We start from the raw sequence: 18484 nt of genomic DNA, 5'->3' as shown, positions 1-18484 counted from the left end.
ATTCTGAGGCAAGGTACGCAGCTTTTAGATTCATAACGTGCATTTACTTGAATCATTTTTATTTTTGTTTGTACAAATACACTCATACATTCTCACAAGCATACGTAATCAAAAAGGATGCGCAAAATTTTTTTTGCGCAACTAAACAAATTGTATTGATAGAAGAACCAAAATAAATTAAATGCATTGCTCTCAAACTGGTAATGATAAGATACCAGCAATAATCTGATATCTTGTCTCAGGGGTTGCATAATAAACGTTGGAGGCTCCCTAATGAGGGAAAATATCACGCCGTATTCATGCAACTTGCCATTACGCCGAATATCAAATTTTGTATTCATTGGAATCGGAGTTCCCAACTTATCAAATGATATTTCGAATGATGATGAGCCATGTATCTTACTTGATGAGAAACTGATGGAAAACAAATCATGTCAGTTACACATTTGCAGACATGAAAATTGCAATTAAATGTAACTGAGCGGAATATACTATACATTGTATAGCTCCTTCCACTGGGTTGTAAGTTTCCCTATTTGATTTCCTAAATTTAATAGTTATTTTTACAGCTCGTCATGCTCCTCGTCTTTTTCTTCATCGGCATCTATTTCCGATGCTTTTTCTTCAGTCTCGTACTTGGAATCATCCTCCAAATCTTCATCTTCTTCTTCCGTGCCCTCGGAAAGTGGGATTCCTAAATTCTTTCTCATTAGTTGCTCTACACTTAGAGCAAAGTCTGCAGTCTCGCGCAGCATGTAACCTGACCGCAATGTTGCAGTCCTAAACATCATCAGAGCTATGTCTTTGGCAGTTGGATCGCTAGGATCTTCTTCAACTCTACGTAACAATTCACGTATGAGTGGATGCCTTGGATTAATCTCCAAAGTTTTCTTTTGATTCAAATAGTAAGACTTTTGCGGATCGTCAGTCTTCTGATGGGCATTCGAAATTGCTAGCCTCTCCATATTTCCAGTCCATCCGAACATGCTAGCTACCAGGGCGCAGGGTGAATCTGTGAGGCGCTCAGATACTTGAGCCTTACTGATCTGATCTTTAAGTGCGTCGTCATTGAGCCATTTAGTTAGGGGTTCGAAGGTAGATTTGTACTCTTCGAGACGTTCTTTGGCCTTGCTTCCTTCATCAAGGGTGAAACCTTCCTTTGCGACGTTCTGGAACTTCTTACCATCAAATTCTGGCAAGGAAGAAATTGCATACTCATCGACAGCTTCAACTAGGTATAGAACTTCGTATCCTTTTTTCAACAGACGTTCTACAAAGGGCGATTTCTCAACTTCTTCGCGCGCGGATCCTGCAATGTAGTAGATATGCTGCTGCTGCGGTTTCATGCGGGATACATAATCTCCCAACGATGTGGTTCCCTTTTGGTTCGATGACTGGAAATGAAGCAGTTTGGAAAGTCTAGCGCGATTGCTGGCATCCTCCATGACTCCCAGTTTAATATTCGTGCTGTACTCCTTCCAGAATTTTTCGTACTCTTCTTTAGGAATTTTCTTGATCATATCTAATACTTTCCTGATCAATTTCTTCTTTATGACTTTGATCAACTTGTGCTGCTGGAGAGTTTCTCGAGAAACGTTTAGCGGCAAATCATCGCTGTCTACGATACCTCGAATGAACGATAAGTAATTTGGCATCATGTCGTTAAACTCATCGGTGATGAACACTCGCCGGACGAACAATTTGATATTGTCACCTTTGGTTCCGTACCGGTTAAAGCTATCACCAGGCTGTACTTTGGGAATGAATAGTAGGGATTTGAATGTCACTTCACCTTCAGCGACAAAGTGAGTCTTGGCCAAAGGATCGGAGGTATCCTTGGTAAGAGCTTTGTAGAATTCATTGTACTCAGAGTCTTCGACTTCAGTAGGTTTTCGCGTCCAGATTGGCTTGGAGTCGTTTAGAATTTCCCAGTCCCAGACAGTTTTCTCTACAGTTTTTGTTTTTGATTTTTCTTCGTCAGATGCCTCCTCAACCTTAGCATCATCTTCTTCATCGGCATCTGCTTGAGCTTCATCTTTATCCACCTCGTCTTCTTTGGCTATTTCATCTTCATCAAGAGGTTCTTCGACTTTGACAGTCTTGCTGGACCACAAATAAATAGGGAAATTGATGAATTGTGAGTATTTCTTCACCAAGTTCTTCAGTGTGTCAGTCTCCAAAAAGTCTGCTGCTTCATCTTTCAAGTGCAGGCTGAAAAATTGAAATTGTTCAAATAACAGATGTGATAGACACTTGGTTCAGGTTGAGTGTTGAATTCAAATGGAGTGATAAGATAATGACTACTCAACCTTGGTTATAACGATTTTCATCTAGAATAAAGATTAATCTGTATACAAATTATTCACCTTATCGTTGATCCTCGCTTGAGAGTATCGCCTCGTGGATCTTCTGCAATGCTGTAGCTGCTGCTATCAGATTCCCAAATCCACTGTTTGTCATCATTGTGTTTTGAGGTAACAACAACTCTATCAGCGACCAAAAATGAGGAGTAGAATCCAACACCGAATTGACCGATCATATCGTTCATATCTTGCGTGTTTGAAGCATCTTGGAGTTTTCCCAAAAATTCTGCAGTTCCAGACTTAGCAATCGTTCCAAGATTATTAATCAGATCAGTCTTTGTCATACCGATGCCTGTGTCTGTGATACTGAGTATTTTGTTGTCTTTGTCGGCCCGTATTCTTATGCTGAGTTCGTTGTTAGTGTCCAATACATTTTTGTCCGTTAGAGAAAGCAGTCTTATCTTGTCCAATGCATCAGAGGCGTTGGAAATCAATTCCCTGAGGAAAATTTCTTTGTTGCGATACAAAGAATTTATGATGAGTTTCATCATGCGATTCACTTCAGTTTGGAAGGTAAATTTTTCTGCTTTGTCGCGGATCTCTTTCAATTGCGCAACATTCAACGAGTCCAACTTTATGGCTTCTTCTTCCCTCTGAACCACCTCATCATCTGTCAAAAAAACAAATCTCGATGATATGTCTGTATTTTCTGAACCTAAAATCTAGACATCACACAGTTACAGCTGATGGACTATACAAATGGATATGTTATCGCTATTAGCCGAAGAAGCTCATACTTTGTAGGCAACAAATTAGCTTTGAAGTATCTACTGCAAAACTTTTCGGAAAATAGTTTAACATCAAATGATGTAAAATTATTAACAATGTGGAAGCATAGAATACCGGTTCTAGATCCTTCCCGGCTTGATCCGAGGTCTTTTTCCACAGTTCCAACGTCATCAGTGGGATCTTCGGCACGGGCAAAGCCTGGAAATTCAGCAAGTTTTAGTGTATTGTAATTGAAATAACAATTTGATCAGAAGTGTTTATGATGGGAGGAAAGAGGAAGTGTTTGGATTTGCTGAGGTAGAGAATAAGTAAATGAATTACCGGCGACTAGAAAAAGCCCAATGATGCAGAACAAAAACTTTTTCATCGTTGCACGGGCGATTCACTTCTGAAATGTGTGTAAAATACACAAATTTAACCCTTTCGGGTGCTGTGCACTATTCGACTGTTTTATCCCGACTGTCACCAACTCTTTGATGAAACGGAATTTTGTAAAAGACGAATCTCGGCTCTTCCAATGATAGTCGACCACGCAGTCAACGTGGACCAATAGGAAATCAACCGGTGTTCAGCCATTCCATATGTCTCATTTTCATTGGATGATCTTTCTTAGTAGCCTCTTCAGTTCTAGAAAATTCCAGATCAACGTCTCCTTTTTTATCGACATCACATTTCGGTCTCTGTCGATAAAATTATGAACCTTTGATCCGATTTGCAATAAATAATAACCGACAGATGATTATATTACCTATTGAGATATATTTGATGCGCTTATGTTTGAATGTTCAAATATAATATTTCAAAAGACCATTCCGAAATAACTGCTTGACTGAATCTGCAGATCATTTTTATTGTATTCCAGAAAATTGCCGATGTTTACTCTGGGGTTGATGAAGTGACAATTCTTGAAAATCTTCAATTACAGAAAAAGATACTCGACTTTGTTCGTTGGTTGCAATTCTATTGGTAATGATATGAAGGAACACATTTGTTTAATTATTAATGTCGCGTTATTATTTTTATACATATTTGATATTGGCCATCAACAAATATGTTACAATTTTTAATCCCTTATATATCTACTTGTTTGCATGAAAACTGACAATATATATATTATATAATAATATATAATAATTAATAGTCACTACCTACGAATTATCGGTGATGAATGTTTCGAACTGTACATTGCAGCCACCATAGTACATATAAATAATTGCGTATATAACAACGTAATTTCAGATTAGGAGATTCCTTCGATTTCATGTAGTCTGAAACCGAACAAAAACAAAACTACCAGCTGCACATATTTCTCCAACAATGTCCACAATATGGATTCTAAATCTCATCATACAATTTATATTGGCTGCTTCTTCGAATTTTCCTAAGATTCAAAATTTATGTGACGGGTTGGGGGAGCAGGGGGTAATATACCTTTTGGTAGAAATACTGATTTTTCTTTTCTTTTATCGGCTTACTGCAGAGGACGGAGAGGAAAATTGTCACGCATCATTTATTATTTCGCATATGCATGCCGATAGCTCTGCAGAATCACACTATTCATAATTAATTAATGATAATTCACATTCATAGAAAATTTTATTTTCGCAAAATTATTAGGCGAGTGCGTGTATGTATTCGTTGCTGAATTTTTCACATAACGCTCATGTAGTACATACCTATCAATGTATTATAAGTGATATATATCCTCGAGAGAATGGACTTTCCCTTGATTCCTTATTTAAAATTTTCTACTCGGTCTGCATTTGTCTCAAAAAATATTTTTCAATGAATGAATGAACGAATGAATGATAGAATGAAATGGATGATGAATGTCAGTGATGAATATACATCGATTTCTACGTATACGCGATTCAGAACCGGGAATTTAACATAGTTAGGAAAGTAATTTGGTTTTCATTTACCTTTTATTATTTCTTTCAACTTTAAACTAATCTGCATGCATTCGTTATACTTATTTAGAAAAAACTGAAATAACAAATTTCAGGTGTTGGGTAAGGCCAGCTATTGCAAAAAAAGTGCACTTTTTGTCAGAAAAATTCTACAGCGCGATACCCCATTCATTTATCTATTATCCGTGTAACTTTCAACATAAAACTGATCACAAAGCACGCTTACAAAATCTTCACTACCTATATCAATAATAATAGTAATATCAGTAATGACAATAAATAATAATAGAGATAATAATAATTATAATAATTATAATTATAATTACTGTTAGACTTTTGAAACTTCGATAAAATATCAGAATAAATATACAGCGTGGGGTGTTGATATTTTATCTTGATTTCCTATCCAGTCCATATACGTATACCTTTATGCAGCGTATATACCTATACTATAGTAATTCATAAGAATGAATAATTAATCAATAAATATATTAGAAGCACGATGATAAATTATTTAAATATCAAGCGACACAAGATGACTTTTTACAATAATAATAATAACATATTTTAGAAGAGTTATCACGTATCAGATTTTATTCTTTTCTCTCTTTAATTTCTTTCTAACTTTTTTTAGACAATGGCTATATTAATATTTGAAGAATATTTATGCCGATAACAAAATTAATAAAAATAATAATAAAAAAAAAAAACGTTGTTAACAAGAACATTCTATGAATGAACAGATTTAAAACTGTTGTAAATTGCTTAAAAAATTGTATAAAAATTGTCTATTCCCTAAGTCGTAATGCCTCATCATGATGATATATCCAGAGTAAATTCACGAACAAAGTTCGAAATAAAATTTATACAAGAACAAATATTATATATATATGCTATATAGATTCGATAATCAAAGACATATTGATGATTTTTCAATAATGAAACGATAAAATGAGAAATCTTAATTGAATATAAAATCAATAATTACAGTTTACGCTGCATAAGATAATTTTGAATTGAAATATAGTAATTATATACAAACATTAACTATTACAAATATGAGACAACGAAATAATTAACTCGCACGTATTACTCGGTACATAAATAAATAATTTTTTTTCTCATTCTTTTTCCTCTTCAACTTCATCTTCATCTTTTTCAATCATGTTATCAAACGTACGATTAATTTTTTTTTTTCTTTCATTTTCTCGGTTTTTTATTCTCAAGGGGGTGATATTGTGATTACGATTATTATGATGATTATTACTATTTTTGTTATTGTTATTATTATTATCGTTATTATTACTAATATGATTAACATTATCATCATTATAATTATTATGATTAGTATTATCTATTATCTATTATCTATTATCCATTATTATTATTATTATTATTATAATTATTATTGTTATTATTATTATTATTATAGCTACGCTTTGGATTATTATTCCGACAAAATTATATATAGATTTCACTTTTTTTTGCTTTTTTTTCTCCTTTGTTTTGAAATATTACTTTTACACCTTATAGATTTGTTTGATATAAAATCCTATTTTAACATGGCCGGTAATTTGTTTTATTATTCTTATTATAATTATTATTGTAATTATAATTATAACAATAATAATGATAGTCATTATTATTATTGTATACTTATTATTTATATTTATACGCATGATATTTAATCGCTATTATATATGAGTATAGATAACCGCAAGCTAATTATTTTTAATATCATCATCGTACAATGAGTCAAGTTTTGTAATGTGATAATCATGCTAATAATCGGATTAATTAATCTCAACTATGCATTCGATCTTCATTAATTTTGTTTCACTCATTTATTATAATAATAATCGCAATAATAATAGTAATCATAATCATGGTAATGACTACTATTATTATTATTATTATCATCATTATTATCATCATTATCATTATTATCATTATTATTACGATGAATACGAGTATTGTTGATGTTGTTATTATTGTTTTTATTACTAATTTAATTATCGTTATTATTATTGTTGTTGTTGTTGTTGTTGTTATTATTGTTATTATTATTATTATTATTATTATTATTATTATTTTAATTATTATCATCTAATTTTTTGGTTGTTACCATCATCATCATCATCATCGCCATTATTATTATTATTATTATTATGATTATTATTATTGTTATTATTATTATTGGTAAACGTATATTGCAAAGCCCGATTTTACTCCACCGTACATAGGTAATATAAGTAAATAATTTTACACGATTATTTAATGAATTACGTTTGCTTGATTAGTTTTATAGCACATATGCATGTGTATGCAGTGCGATTCTGGTGAAACTGATTGCGATCAACGCATGCGTCGAGATATTCGAATGTTTCGTTCTACGAGCGAGCCCTAGCTGCGTTGGGGTCAGCGTAGCCACAGGCGTAGACGTCTTGTTGTGATATACAGCCCTCAAGGTGACACCTCGCAACAAAGCGCTTACGCTGGTGGCTACCTTGACTCCAACGCAGCTCGGGCTCGCTCGTAGAACGAGAAATTCGAATATTTCGTCGCATGCTTTGATCGCAACCCGTTTCACCAGAGTGGTACGGTATACATATATATATATATAATGAGTCTACGATTATTTTGATATGGGAAAAGTGTCGGATTATACCGATCTTTTCGCGATTTATAATTGCTTTATATTTTGCAATATATCAGAATAATATAATCAATCTAATCACGTGCGCAGCGTATATAAGCTCAAACTAGTGGTGGGTAAAATTTGCCGCACTTTTCCCTCGTCGCCTGGTTCAGCTTGGATACTTTTAATAATTTAATAATAGTAATCCATTTACGTCTTATCTTTGGTTTTATAGTAGGAACGAGATGCCGTCTAATGCATTCTAACCTGAGCGATAAAATGAAATTATCATACAAAACAGATTACGTTTTCATCCAAGCGAAACGAATATTTTATAATTACGTTTTTTTTTGTGTTTTTCCCAGATTTTCTTATCTCTTCGCATATCTAAATTATGAGTATTCATTTCATCAAACGTTATTTTGTGTTATTTGTTTATATTTTCTCATAAAATCGCACATATGAAAATTAAATCCTCTGATCCATTACCCACGATTGTACGTTGAATCTTATTTTGAAATTATTATCACAACGACTGGTTTGATATAATTAGCTTTTTTTTTTTGTTTTTTTTTTCATTCAATTTCTACGAAGCACGGCCAATTATTTGTATTTTTGTTTTCTATTATTTTAATTATAATTTACAATAGTGTTACTATTGTTATATTTATCGTGAATTTTATTTATTCATTGTTTGTTTGTTTGTTTATGAGATATGTTTATTGAGAAAATATACCTTGAATATGTATAAATAGAATTCAGTTATTAGAAATATACTAATTATTATAATTAGTACGTCATATTTAACTGTACTTTGCACAACGCCTTATATGAAGCCGATAGGTAATCAGAAGCTGCAGTACTGAATATACATGATATATCGCATATATACTCATGCTTGTATCTAATATTTTCAATCTTAAGATTTATTTTACATTGAGTATTTACTTCGATTTGTTGAAAAAAATATTTCTCCATGGAAATTTATTACATCATACGGAAATTATTTAATTATCTCTTGTAGTTCTCCTACTTCTTGGTTGTTTTTTTTTTCTCGATTTTATTTCGTATTCATTTTATTTGACTTCTCCCTTCATTCGGAAATTTATTTTCACCCCGGTGAGATTTCTCTGTATTCAGTTTGTATTGTAGTTAGTCGGTTTTGATTATAATGATTTTCGATCGGTGATACCGTGTTTTATTCGGCGCGTATCAATTGCATACGAATTCAGTTATTGGTTGAGCTTGGCGTAACCATAACGGATAAAATGAACTATTTATGTGAATAATGTTCATACGACTACCCTATAAGTATGAATTTTTAGATAATATACTCTTCGAAAGCACGCTGCGGATGTATAATCCTTCGCATCTAGTTGGCAGTAAAGTTTTCGATTATTTATTTATTTTTTTCATCTCCTTTTATTTTTCTCTAAATTTTATTTCAGGTATTCTTTCACGAAAAGAAATTGATTCATCGATTCTATGAAAATTCATTACCAAATTGACGCATCAATTGTTTTTTCGATGTATTTGATCGTGAATCAAATACGTCTATTAATTTATTTTTTTGATCGAATGAGTGTTTTTTTATTTGCCTTTTTTCTCGAAGATACCTCAGTGTTTGTTTCACAGTATTCTATTAGCTTTTGTTTTTCAAGGATGCTGTCCTATTATCGTTTTTTAAACGTTAAGGCACCGAAACAATTGATTATTTGAAATAAATTCATTTCAGATACTGATAAAAATTCTCGTCGGAGAAGGATAGACAAGTATAAGCATGGATTTATTTGAATAAAAAATTGTCGAACAGTGCTCGTTTTTATATTATAATTATCATCTGTTGACCAATTATACATGCCAAATCGAATCTAGTTTCAATAATCAGGCACCTTATTAGTCAGTCGAGTTTTCTGAAAATCCCTCAACACTTATTTTTTGAACGTGACAAAGAACCCAGAACTCCGTACAATTTTATTGTTTGTTTGATTGGTTTTGGTTTCCTTAACGCATCATGAACAAACGTTGATTCGTGTGACGAATATTCACCAAAACCGTTGTCTGCTGTTCCATAAATTTTTAAGGCTGGATCTAAAGTCGAACCGGAGATTCTGGTAGTATCACGCTATGTTGCTTCCGCTCATCGTAGTAACGCATTTTTTTTCCGGGGTATTTTGACTCTCCGAATTACTTCTTACGGCCTTCGGTGGACTTCCGGGTGAAGTCGTTACTTCGCCAGGAAGTGCGTTGTTGTTGTTCGTTGACGTTGAACTTCGACGACCGTGTTCACCGGTAGGCGACTTCACGTCGAATACGGATGTGTCCGATTCGATGTCTGAATCAATCTGGAGGAGTCAGAAATACCTTTTTTTTAATTTTAAATTCAACAAAAACCTCCGTGTGACACCATAATCTATATTACAACAATGAGTGACGAATGAAAGGTGTATCAAAATGATGCATATTAGTTTTCCTCTCTTACTGACGAGTCAATTTACCTTCACTGCGTATACCTACACGTGAGTGTTTTGTTCTGTGTGTTTTTTCTCTTGTGTTTATTTCACGTACACATAATTACGTAATATTCTTTTATCTTAATGTAATTTTCAACAGACATGAAGATGACGACGACGATGATGATGGATGATGTGATACCTTGCTGAAACACACTACCTGTCTGGTAGCGGGATGAGGACTGAGGGAGAGTCTTTCGCTGGTGTCGCTTCCGCAACTTGAACTTTCGCTCATTTCCTGTGTAAATTTTCGCGAAGTTCTCGGACTCGGTGGCGCAGCCCTACTTTGACCACCAATTCCCAATCCTATACCACGGGCACATACTTGGGATTGAATGTGCTCGCAGACTCTTCGAAATCTTCGAATATTACCTGCGTGAAAAATTATTGACAATTTAATTTTCCTCTATCAAATAACTCGCTCATTATTTTCTATTTTTCTGTTTCAATTTGCCGAGCATATAAGCTTCTCACGACGATTTTACACTTGTACGCGACCCATTGCATGCGGAGATCATAATTCGAATGGGGAAGGGCGGAAAATTTTAACGGAAAATATGAACGGCTCGAATAAACGTAACATCGATCTAGTTGCGCTTGGAAGAGTGCCAAACTGGGAACGCCGAATGCCAAAACAACGTTTCGAGTCACATGAAGAATTCCGCAGCTTTGTAAACAGAAACTGTCTTTTGCACACGGCTATTAAACGTCCGAAAAATTATCGGGTAAACCCATGAAGAAATGCGTGTTTCTAATTTTTTTTTTTTTTCTTCTGCGAACTGTTTCATCAACGGTGAGATCCGCTCATGGACTCGCTATAAAAATCGGTAACGCTTTTCATCGAAAGAATTGACAAGGAATCAACTTTGCCGAATTTCATAAGAGCCGTTGCGAAGTTTCGGCGCGATCGTGGATGTCGTTATAACTTTGCAACTTTAAACTTTTAACCCCTCGAGCGGATGTCGTCGTCGTCCACGTCCTTCGCGCAGCGGGTCGTATTATAATGATAACGTCGTACACAAATTTCTACACGAATAAATTTCCGCTGTATCGCGGTAGCGGCGAAACATACATATTTGCCACTTTTCTATAACAACCAGTGGAAACGGAGGTGCCGCGATGCAATCTTTCACGAACAAACGAGCAGACTTTGCGCTAAGAAAAAGCTCAGAAATCTTCGTATCGTTCCGGAGTTAGCGGGGGTTGTTTTAACGTCGGCGCGTCGTTTCGATGAACATTCACGCTCGGTATATCAGCCGAATCAGGTGATTATACAACGCGAGAGAAAATATTTGTTCTTCCCAAGTTCGGGGTAAACTCACCACTGAGGAGCGTAAAGGTGATGGCAAATAGAGGTTCGTTAGGCTGTTTCGAAATCGCACTAATATCGACTTGAAACCGAACTTGTCTTTGGAACATGGCCGGCGCTGTACTTCCTCTTTTATATTCTACCCTAAAAGACATTGGAGAACTCACGCTGTGAGAAAGTTCGGCTATCTGTAATTCAAAAACCATGCAATTAAATTCATTTGCCGATGTGGGCGTAAAACAAATCGGAGAAAAGAAAATAATATACACAAGTCACAGCACGACCGTTTTCCAACACCCTATGCGTGATCGATGAACCACATAAATAACAGCTGCATCTGTTACAAAATTTTTCGCCAAACAAATTGAACTAGAATATTTAGTTGATACGTTTCGGTATAAACTGTGAAACGTGGTTTTATTCCCATATTTCATTCGCTCGTTTTTTTTTTTTTTTCTTTGCTGATTTTTATTTGTCGTTTATTTTCCGATCCCCGATTTGCCCGTGGTATAAAATTGCAGGATTGAACGGAATATTAAATTCTCCCAAACTTGAAGAAACGATAAGATTTTATGTATAACCTGCAGAGCCCGGGTCAACACGATAATTGAACGGACTCGAAGAGAATTATCGCACCGAGACGCGCTTCTCGGAGGAAAAATAATTGTTGAAAAAAAAAAAAACGAATTGGGGGAAAAAATCGTTCGTGGCGGATGTAAATGAGAAATTATTCGATTCAAATTCGCATTGCTTGAACCTCTGACGGCGGTAAAACGTAGAAATAACCTGAACATCGTGTATACATATATTGGAGAAAAGGAATCTCCATTTTTCCGATATATGGGTGGTGTTGGCGGAAATTGAAAACGTTAAAAACTATAGCCACCATATCTATACCTATAGTACGTATACCTATCCACGAGGCTTAGCGGGACGCATATTCATTCAATTATTACCAGGTCGATTACATTATCGTAATGCTGACGAATAATGTCAGATATTCGTCGATAACGTATACAAGTTGCGATTGAACTTGAAAATGGTTTTTGTCAGTAATTAGGTATGAATGATTAGATATCGGTGTCCATAGATGAGTGGATTATTCTACTTCTTTTTAAAACTTATTTATTTATTTTATACTTTTTCAAAGTAAGTAAATTTGGGAAAAATTAATTCTAATGATTCGACGATAAGACTTACCGATAGAAAAGCGTGTATGAGATCAGCTTTGATGCTAGCCAGTGGTTTACCTTTTACTAAAATCGTAAAGGTCTCGTCTTTTTCGGTAGTCATCAAGCTACCGAACCACGATTTTTTCGTAAGTTCGGGTGACGAGTCTGGCGTAAGATGCACCTGAAATTTTTCATCCAAGTTTGAAAAAAGAGAATTAGAAAAAAACGAAAAAATTGTTTCCCTGCGTGCTGGCGAAACGAATAAATGGAAATAAATATAAATACGCATATACCGGTAAAATTACCTCTTCGGTACTGGTGAGTAGTTTACGTCGGTGAAACCTTGGGCTGCCAAGAAAGGAATTTTTAATGGTAGTCAACCGGGATCTCCAATGATGGGAACCCGAACCCGCTCCGGTATGAGGAGATCCAGGAGGAGTGACGCCGATCGCGAGAACTATAAATAATTAAATGAAAAAAAAAAAAAAAATGAAACTAAATTATTCAGGTGAACATTCAATTTAACGTACTTAATATGAACATCTACGTTAACTCCTGAGACCCGTAAACGCTACAGCAGCTTTCGCATAATTGACCATTGACGCCGAGGGACAAACGACCCGGTACCCGGTAGCTGCTGACGATGAATTGTTTAAAAGTCCCGAGAGTCGAAGCACGATATACGCTACACTTCAAACGATGGCTTTCTATTTTCAGCATCAACTTCGCTGCAGAGCATTTGCCTACATTTGCGAATCGTCGCGGTTCCGCCGCGTTCGTCATATTTTTTCTCCTATGTAATGTCGTTCGGTACGACAATCGCGAACTACGGAAGGTTCATTCGCTAAACATGAACCTGCATTTTGGGTATTAGACATGAGGTGGACCTGGTCCAACCCTCTCGGGACTATGAAACGATCGCAGGAATTCAGGTTGGACTGCATACGTTTAATAAGCAACGGCGTGTATTTGCATCGGTTCTCGGTACAGAGTCGAGTATTAATTACCTGCCCGTTGTAAACATGCCTCCTGCCTGCAAAGTACATATACACACGAATACAACGATGTAAATTCGATATTTGAACGCGTACGGAAGTAGTATATATACCATAGCCGTAGAGGTAGTTAGCTATTGTTGAACTCGTTGTCACCCCCCTTGCACAAGTGCGAATGTACCTATAGCTGGTGAAACTGCACCCGACTCTTCTGAAGTAACGAGCGCGAATTTTACGCCTTCAGCGATTACCCGTCTCCCTTTTTCTGTTTGTTACACTGCGTGTAGGCGTATATACGTTCAGGTACATACTGTAGTATTCGAGTAGCAGTTGCAATGAAAACGCGAACAAAAGATTTCCAGGCAATAGGAAAGTAGAGGAGAAGAAATGTGGAGCAGACAAACCCCTTCATAATAAATAGCGACTGCACTTTTCTCGACTTTGCGCTACGGACGCAGTCGCGTGCTGATGATTCGTTGATTTTTCATTCACGGTAAATTAAGCATGAACTATTCAAAAAAAAAAATACTTTATAAAATAATCGTGTATAAATTAAACACCGTACACTCGAGTACAATCATTCGGCTTAAATCCATGAGCATTGAGTGGCTCTCCGTTACCAAGCTTATAGAACGACTCACTCCGATTTTAGGCGTGCCACAACAAATAATACTAATTACGAAGACTCGGTGAAAGAGGAAAAAAAAAATTGAAAAAATAAACCGAAATAAAACTCTCGAATATTCCCCTGGCCAGCTCTCTATTCTCGGTAGAAATTCCCGTAATTTTCGAAACTCCAGACCGCGTTGCAATGTCACGTAGAGCTCCCGCATATATGACTATGAGATGAGCTTATTCCAGAAGCATTGTTCGACCACGAACGGTGTTGATACGACGTCGTCGTAACGCCATTGTAACCACCCTTCCGCAGTCAATAGACATCTGGTGTTTCAATTAGAGGGGGGGGGGGGGGGGGGGGGAGGAATAAAAAATATAAGAAAAAAGAATGAAAAATTTATATTATCCAGAGATTTGCCATTCCACGCACCCCATTGTCATGATATTCCGAAGCATTCGGAATTCCCTTTTGTCGCAGATTATATCTGGAGAGATAGCCTCGATTGGAAAACCCAAGGGGCACCTGTCCTCGGTGAAAATTACTTGACACGTTTACGTTTATTACGTTGATATCCAAAGGTAGGGAGTCGCGAGTTCGCGTACGTAACGGTCTGATATTTTTTATTCGTCACCGTTTCTTTATCCACTACTTTTGTTGCAAGGGGGTGGTACGCGGGCCGCAGTCGGCGTCAGAGTAACGTTGGCTTTAACGCAACTACGTACGTACGTATACGTATACGTACGTATACGTACAATGGTACGTACGTCAGCCATCATTAAACCGAGAACCGGGAGTGGATTACGATGTGAAAAGTGGAAAAGGCTTTTTCAAATCCGAGTACACCCGACTAACGTGCGTACGTATCACGTGCTCTACCTTACCTATAACGTGAAATGTCAGAGGACGAATGAATGTGAGGAACGATGTTACGAACCCCCTCGCCTCTTGTGAAGTTGAACAACAAACGGAGCTATGAGTAGAAACAGAGCGAGTGGGCGCGACTAAATGTTATGGAACACTTGGCGTAATCGGATACGACGACTATGAACGATCGAGTAAGTTAACCCCGTATAATAAGTAAGTAGGTAAGTACGCGGGATAATATATCCGTGTAAAAGGGGTCCGATCCGCGTCCTACTGCATTATCGTCTACTCGGGGAACGCTCCCATAAATATGAGCATAGGAACAAGATACTGTTATCTTCTTAACGAAGTGTATTTCACGTACACCGTAAGCGTTACGGACGCGCTGTCGCAAATGACAACGAAGATGCAGCCCCTATAATATGGTATAAGAACGTCAGGAGTTATCGGACGTACGAGAGAGACGTAGCGAACGCTGGTCTACGTCGCGAGTAATTCTCCGTCGTCGAGGCCGATTTTATTCAGGGAAAATAAACGATGCGTGCGTACGAATTGCGCGATGAATATTTCATTCCATTTAATCGGTCGGCGTTTTCAACGCATACGTACGCAGCTACGATTTAAATTTGCAAATTAATTGGAATTCGCGGTTTTCACGGTTCAACAACGTACGTGCAAACTCCGCGCATCCGACCGAGTGGCACATACGTGTTTATGCACAGACCACACTCGCGTCAATCGTACTCTAATTATTCACAACTGTCGAAACGAAATCATGCACGTCCCGCATGACGTACAACGAAATCTGCCGAAATCGAAATTGCGTGCAGATCGCAAAAATGATACGCGATATCGAAATAATCGATGGTCTATCCAATGAAAATCTTCTTCTCAACCTGATCAACTTACCGGGTTGAACTTCGTTCAGTTCAATACCGACGCTCGCAGGCGGTGGAATCGGAGGCGGCATGACCTGTGTTTGACTGCTGTTTCCGCCGGACGCACTGACGACTGATAATCTGTGCGGACTTCCGGTTTGGGAGAGATGAGCACTCGGCACGGCTCTGTGGGGACTCAAAAGACCTGCCACCGTAGGTGCGTGAAGCGGAGAACCCCCAGGAGTAGAAGCGTGCGAATGCGAGGCGTGCGAATGCGAGCCCGTGCTTGGTGAACGCCTCGCATGGTGTCTCGCACTCCCGCTGAAACATAGTGAAAAAGAGTGGAAAGAAAACGTTCCGCGTTTCTTCATTTATGCTAAGCAATTGTTATTAATCGTCGAAATTCTAGACCACCGCGGACGCGGACCGACCGCTCTAACGGGAGAATAAATAATTTTACCACCCCTCGATGCCCGGGGATGGCGTACACAAGCGATGTAGTTGAAAAGCGAAATGCGGAATCGTGGAAGTAGATTTTGGACACGCAACGACTCTCGTCAGTCAAGACGTTACTCGGCACGCAATTCGACGGTTTTTTCTACGCCCCTTGTCGGAATTATGACAATGGTTCAAACAACAATTTCCAACTTCCGTACCCCCGGGGCTTTTGAACTTTGTGTCTTTTTCTTTATTTGTTTTTTTTCTCTTTTACTTCAATTCGATTATCTATTTTTTTGGTGGCGATTCTTACCTGGTTTGTCTCCGCGGCGTTAACGGTGACCCGTGACTTATTTGACCTAAGTTCAATGCTGTGCTACCATTTACTCTACAAGTGTCGACCCTTTTTCTAGGTGGATCAGCTTCCAGCTGACCGGCCGAGCTCCTCATACCACCTCTCATTACCTCGAGCTCGTCTTCGCACGCGGGTCTTCTCCGTTTTCTTTCGAGGAGTAGAAAGTAAATGACCTTCTCCGTGTTGTGGCTGAAAAGCAAACGGTGTTACAGCGAAGATCAGTACACCGCGTTATTTCCCAAACCGTTTTTATCACGAGCAAAATAAATCAACTGCGCCAACGAACCGAGTCCATTTTTTTTTCCGTCTAATATTTTCGCGGTTCATACTTTTTTTTTCTTTTTTTTTAAAGTTGATCGGAATAACAGAAATATCGATGAAAAGAAAAAGAGGAAGTGTACAAAGATAGTAATTGAGGCCCCTCCCCCCCTTCCCCCCGCCGTTAAGCAAATGATGAAAATACAAAAAAGCAAACCGGTGTTTCGTTGAAACGATTGTGAAAATTGAAGATAAAATGAGGTACTCGTTTATTTAACTGTGCAGTCGGAGCGAATTCAGCGGCTGCCGGTTTAAATTCTCTTGTGAATAAAATTTCAAACTACGCCGTGTTATTATTCATGAGATAAGGAACTCACTTCGGACTCAGCAATTCTTGTATTAATTTATCTCTTTCTTTAAAGCAGCCGAGGCTGGCGATGGCCTGAAGGACGTCAGGATCTATCGCATCAATGGACGGAATGACGTGAGTTTGAACGACGTCCATCATCGACAGTTCCAACTCGAGTTCGCCCTTACCAGCAGCCGTCACCCATATATGCCTGTTTATTTCAGCGAGCTGAAAAGGAGACACCGTGAAATCGCCGCCGTCGGAACATTCGCGGGTAAAAGCATATTTCCCACTCGTACGAGGCAGACGGAAAAACCGGGACTCACCGTCATTCTCTTATCCGGATTAACTTCTATCATTCCACGAAGAAGGTTCTGGCAATCGGGTGGCACGAAATGAGGTATGTGAAACACGCCCCTTTTCACCTTCTCCAAAAGTTGTCGGAGGTTGTCGTCGTCGAAAGGTAAAGCTCCGACGAGCAGAGCGTACAGAATAACGCCGCAGGACCAAACGTCCGCCTTTCTTCCGTCGTACTTTTCGCCCTGAAAATTTCAACCGCGACACGTGAAGGGAGGACTCACCGCCATTCGAATTCCGTACAATTTTAACGGCGATCCGCCGATTTTCTACGAAAACTGCAACACTTTTTATCGCATCGCGCTGCATTCACGTGTGTGTATAACGAACCTGTCCGAAGCAGATGGTTAATCTTGATTATAAATTGAATATTGACAGCTCCCCGTATCGTCGGAGTTCCTCCTACGAGTAGGAGCGAAGTTGTTCGATATTTACGGAGTTGAATCTGAAGCGAGCGTTTCATTTTGAATATTTACGGAATGTCGTATATCTTCACCGTTGAAACAATGGCATATCAGAGCTACGTTCGAAGAACATTGTACTACCATATACGGTAGACTCGCGGGCGCGAAATGCAGTTGAAAATTATCGTTTTAAACTGCGTGGAATTTTTTTTTTTCATTTCTTCGTTTTATTTTCTTATTCCCAACGACAATTGAATCGTTCGAGAATCGCACGGAGTCGGCCGGAATTCTACGACCGTATGCAAACAGCGGGCGGCGACTGGTGTTGGAGAA

The 18484-nt window shown here is 37.7% G+C and overlaps 2 protein-coding genes across 5 annotated transcripts in view; both read right to left on the bottom strand.

The window, feature by feature from the left end:
- Window positions 1–42: 42 nt before the first annotated feature.
- On the bottom strand, window positions 43–3572 carry LOC105687216 (endoplasmin). Its single transcript, XM_012402672.3, has 4 exons — window positions 3414–3572; window positions 3207–3290; window positions 2367–2973; window positions 43–2211 (listed from the first exon to the last, which is right to left on the bottom strand). Exons 1-4 carry the CDS (start codon window positions 3457–3459, stop codon window positions 564–566), a joined length of 2385 nt encoding a protein of 794 aa, XP_012258095.2. The 5' UTR covers window positions 3460–3572; the 3' UTR covers window positions 43–563.
- A 3620-nt stretch (window positions 3573–7192) lies between these two features.
- LOC105687002 (serine/threonine-protein kinase BRSK2) overlaps window positions 7193–18484 on the bottom strand; it is a 32367-nt gene continuing 21075 nt past the window's right edge. For 2 of the 4 annotated variants that reach the window (XM_048650889.1, XM_020852967.2), the window contains 9 exons: window positions 17717–17932; window positions 17419–17618; window positions 16742–16972; window positions 16022–16311; window positions 12940–13091; window positions 12663–12815; window positions 11476–11650; window positions 10296–10525; window positions 7193–9985 (listed from right to left, as the gene is read on the bottom strand). In XM_048650889.1, coding sequence (XP_048506846.1) covers window positions 9761–9985; window positions 10296–10525; window positions 11476–11650; window positions 12663–12815; window positions 12940–13091; window positions 16022–16311; window positions 16742–16972; window positions 17419–17618; window positions 17717–17932 — 1872 coding nt within the window. In that variant the 3' untranslated portion in view covers window positions 7193–9760. The remainder of the gene's footprint in view (window positions 9986–10295; window positions 10526–11475; window positions 11651–12662; window positions 12816–12939; window positions 13092–16021; window positions 16312–16741; window positions 16973–17418; window positions 17619–17716; window positions 17933–18484) is intronic. The other 2 variants (XM_048650899.1, XM_048650907.1) reach the window with 2 other exon arrangements.

Source organism: Athalia rosae, chromosome 1 (assembly GCF_917208135.1).
Source record: "Athalia rosae chromosome 1, iyAthRosa1.1, whole genome shotgun sequence".
Taxonomy (NCBI): Eukaryota; Metazoa; Arthropoda; class Insecta; order Hymenoptera; family Athaliidae; genus Athalia; species Athalia rosae.
The sequence above is the reverse complement of the archived record's forward strand: the minus strand, read 5'-3'. Positions and strand labels throughout refer to the sequence as shown.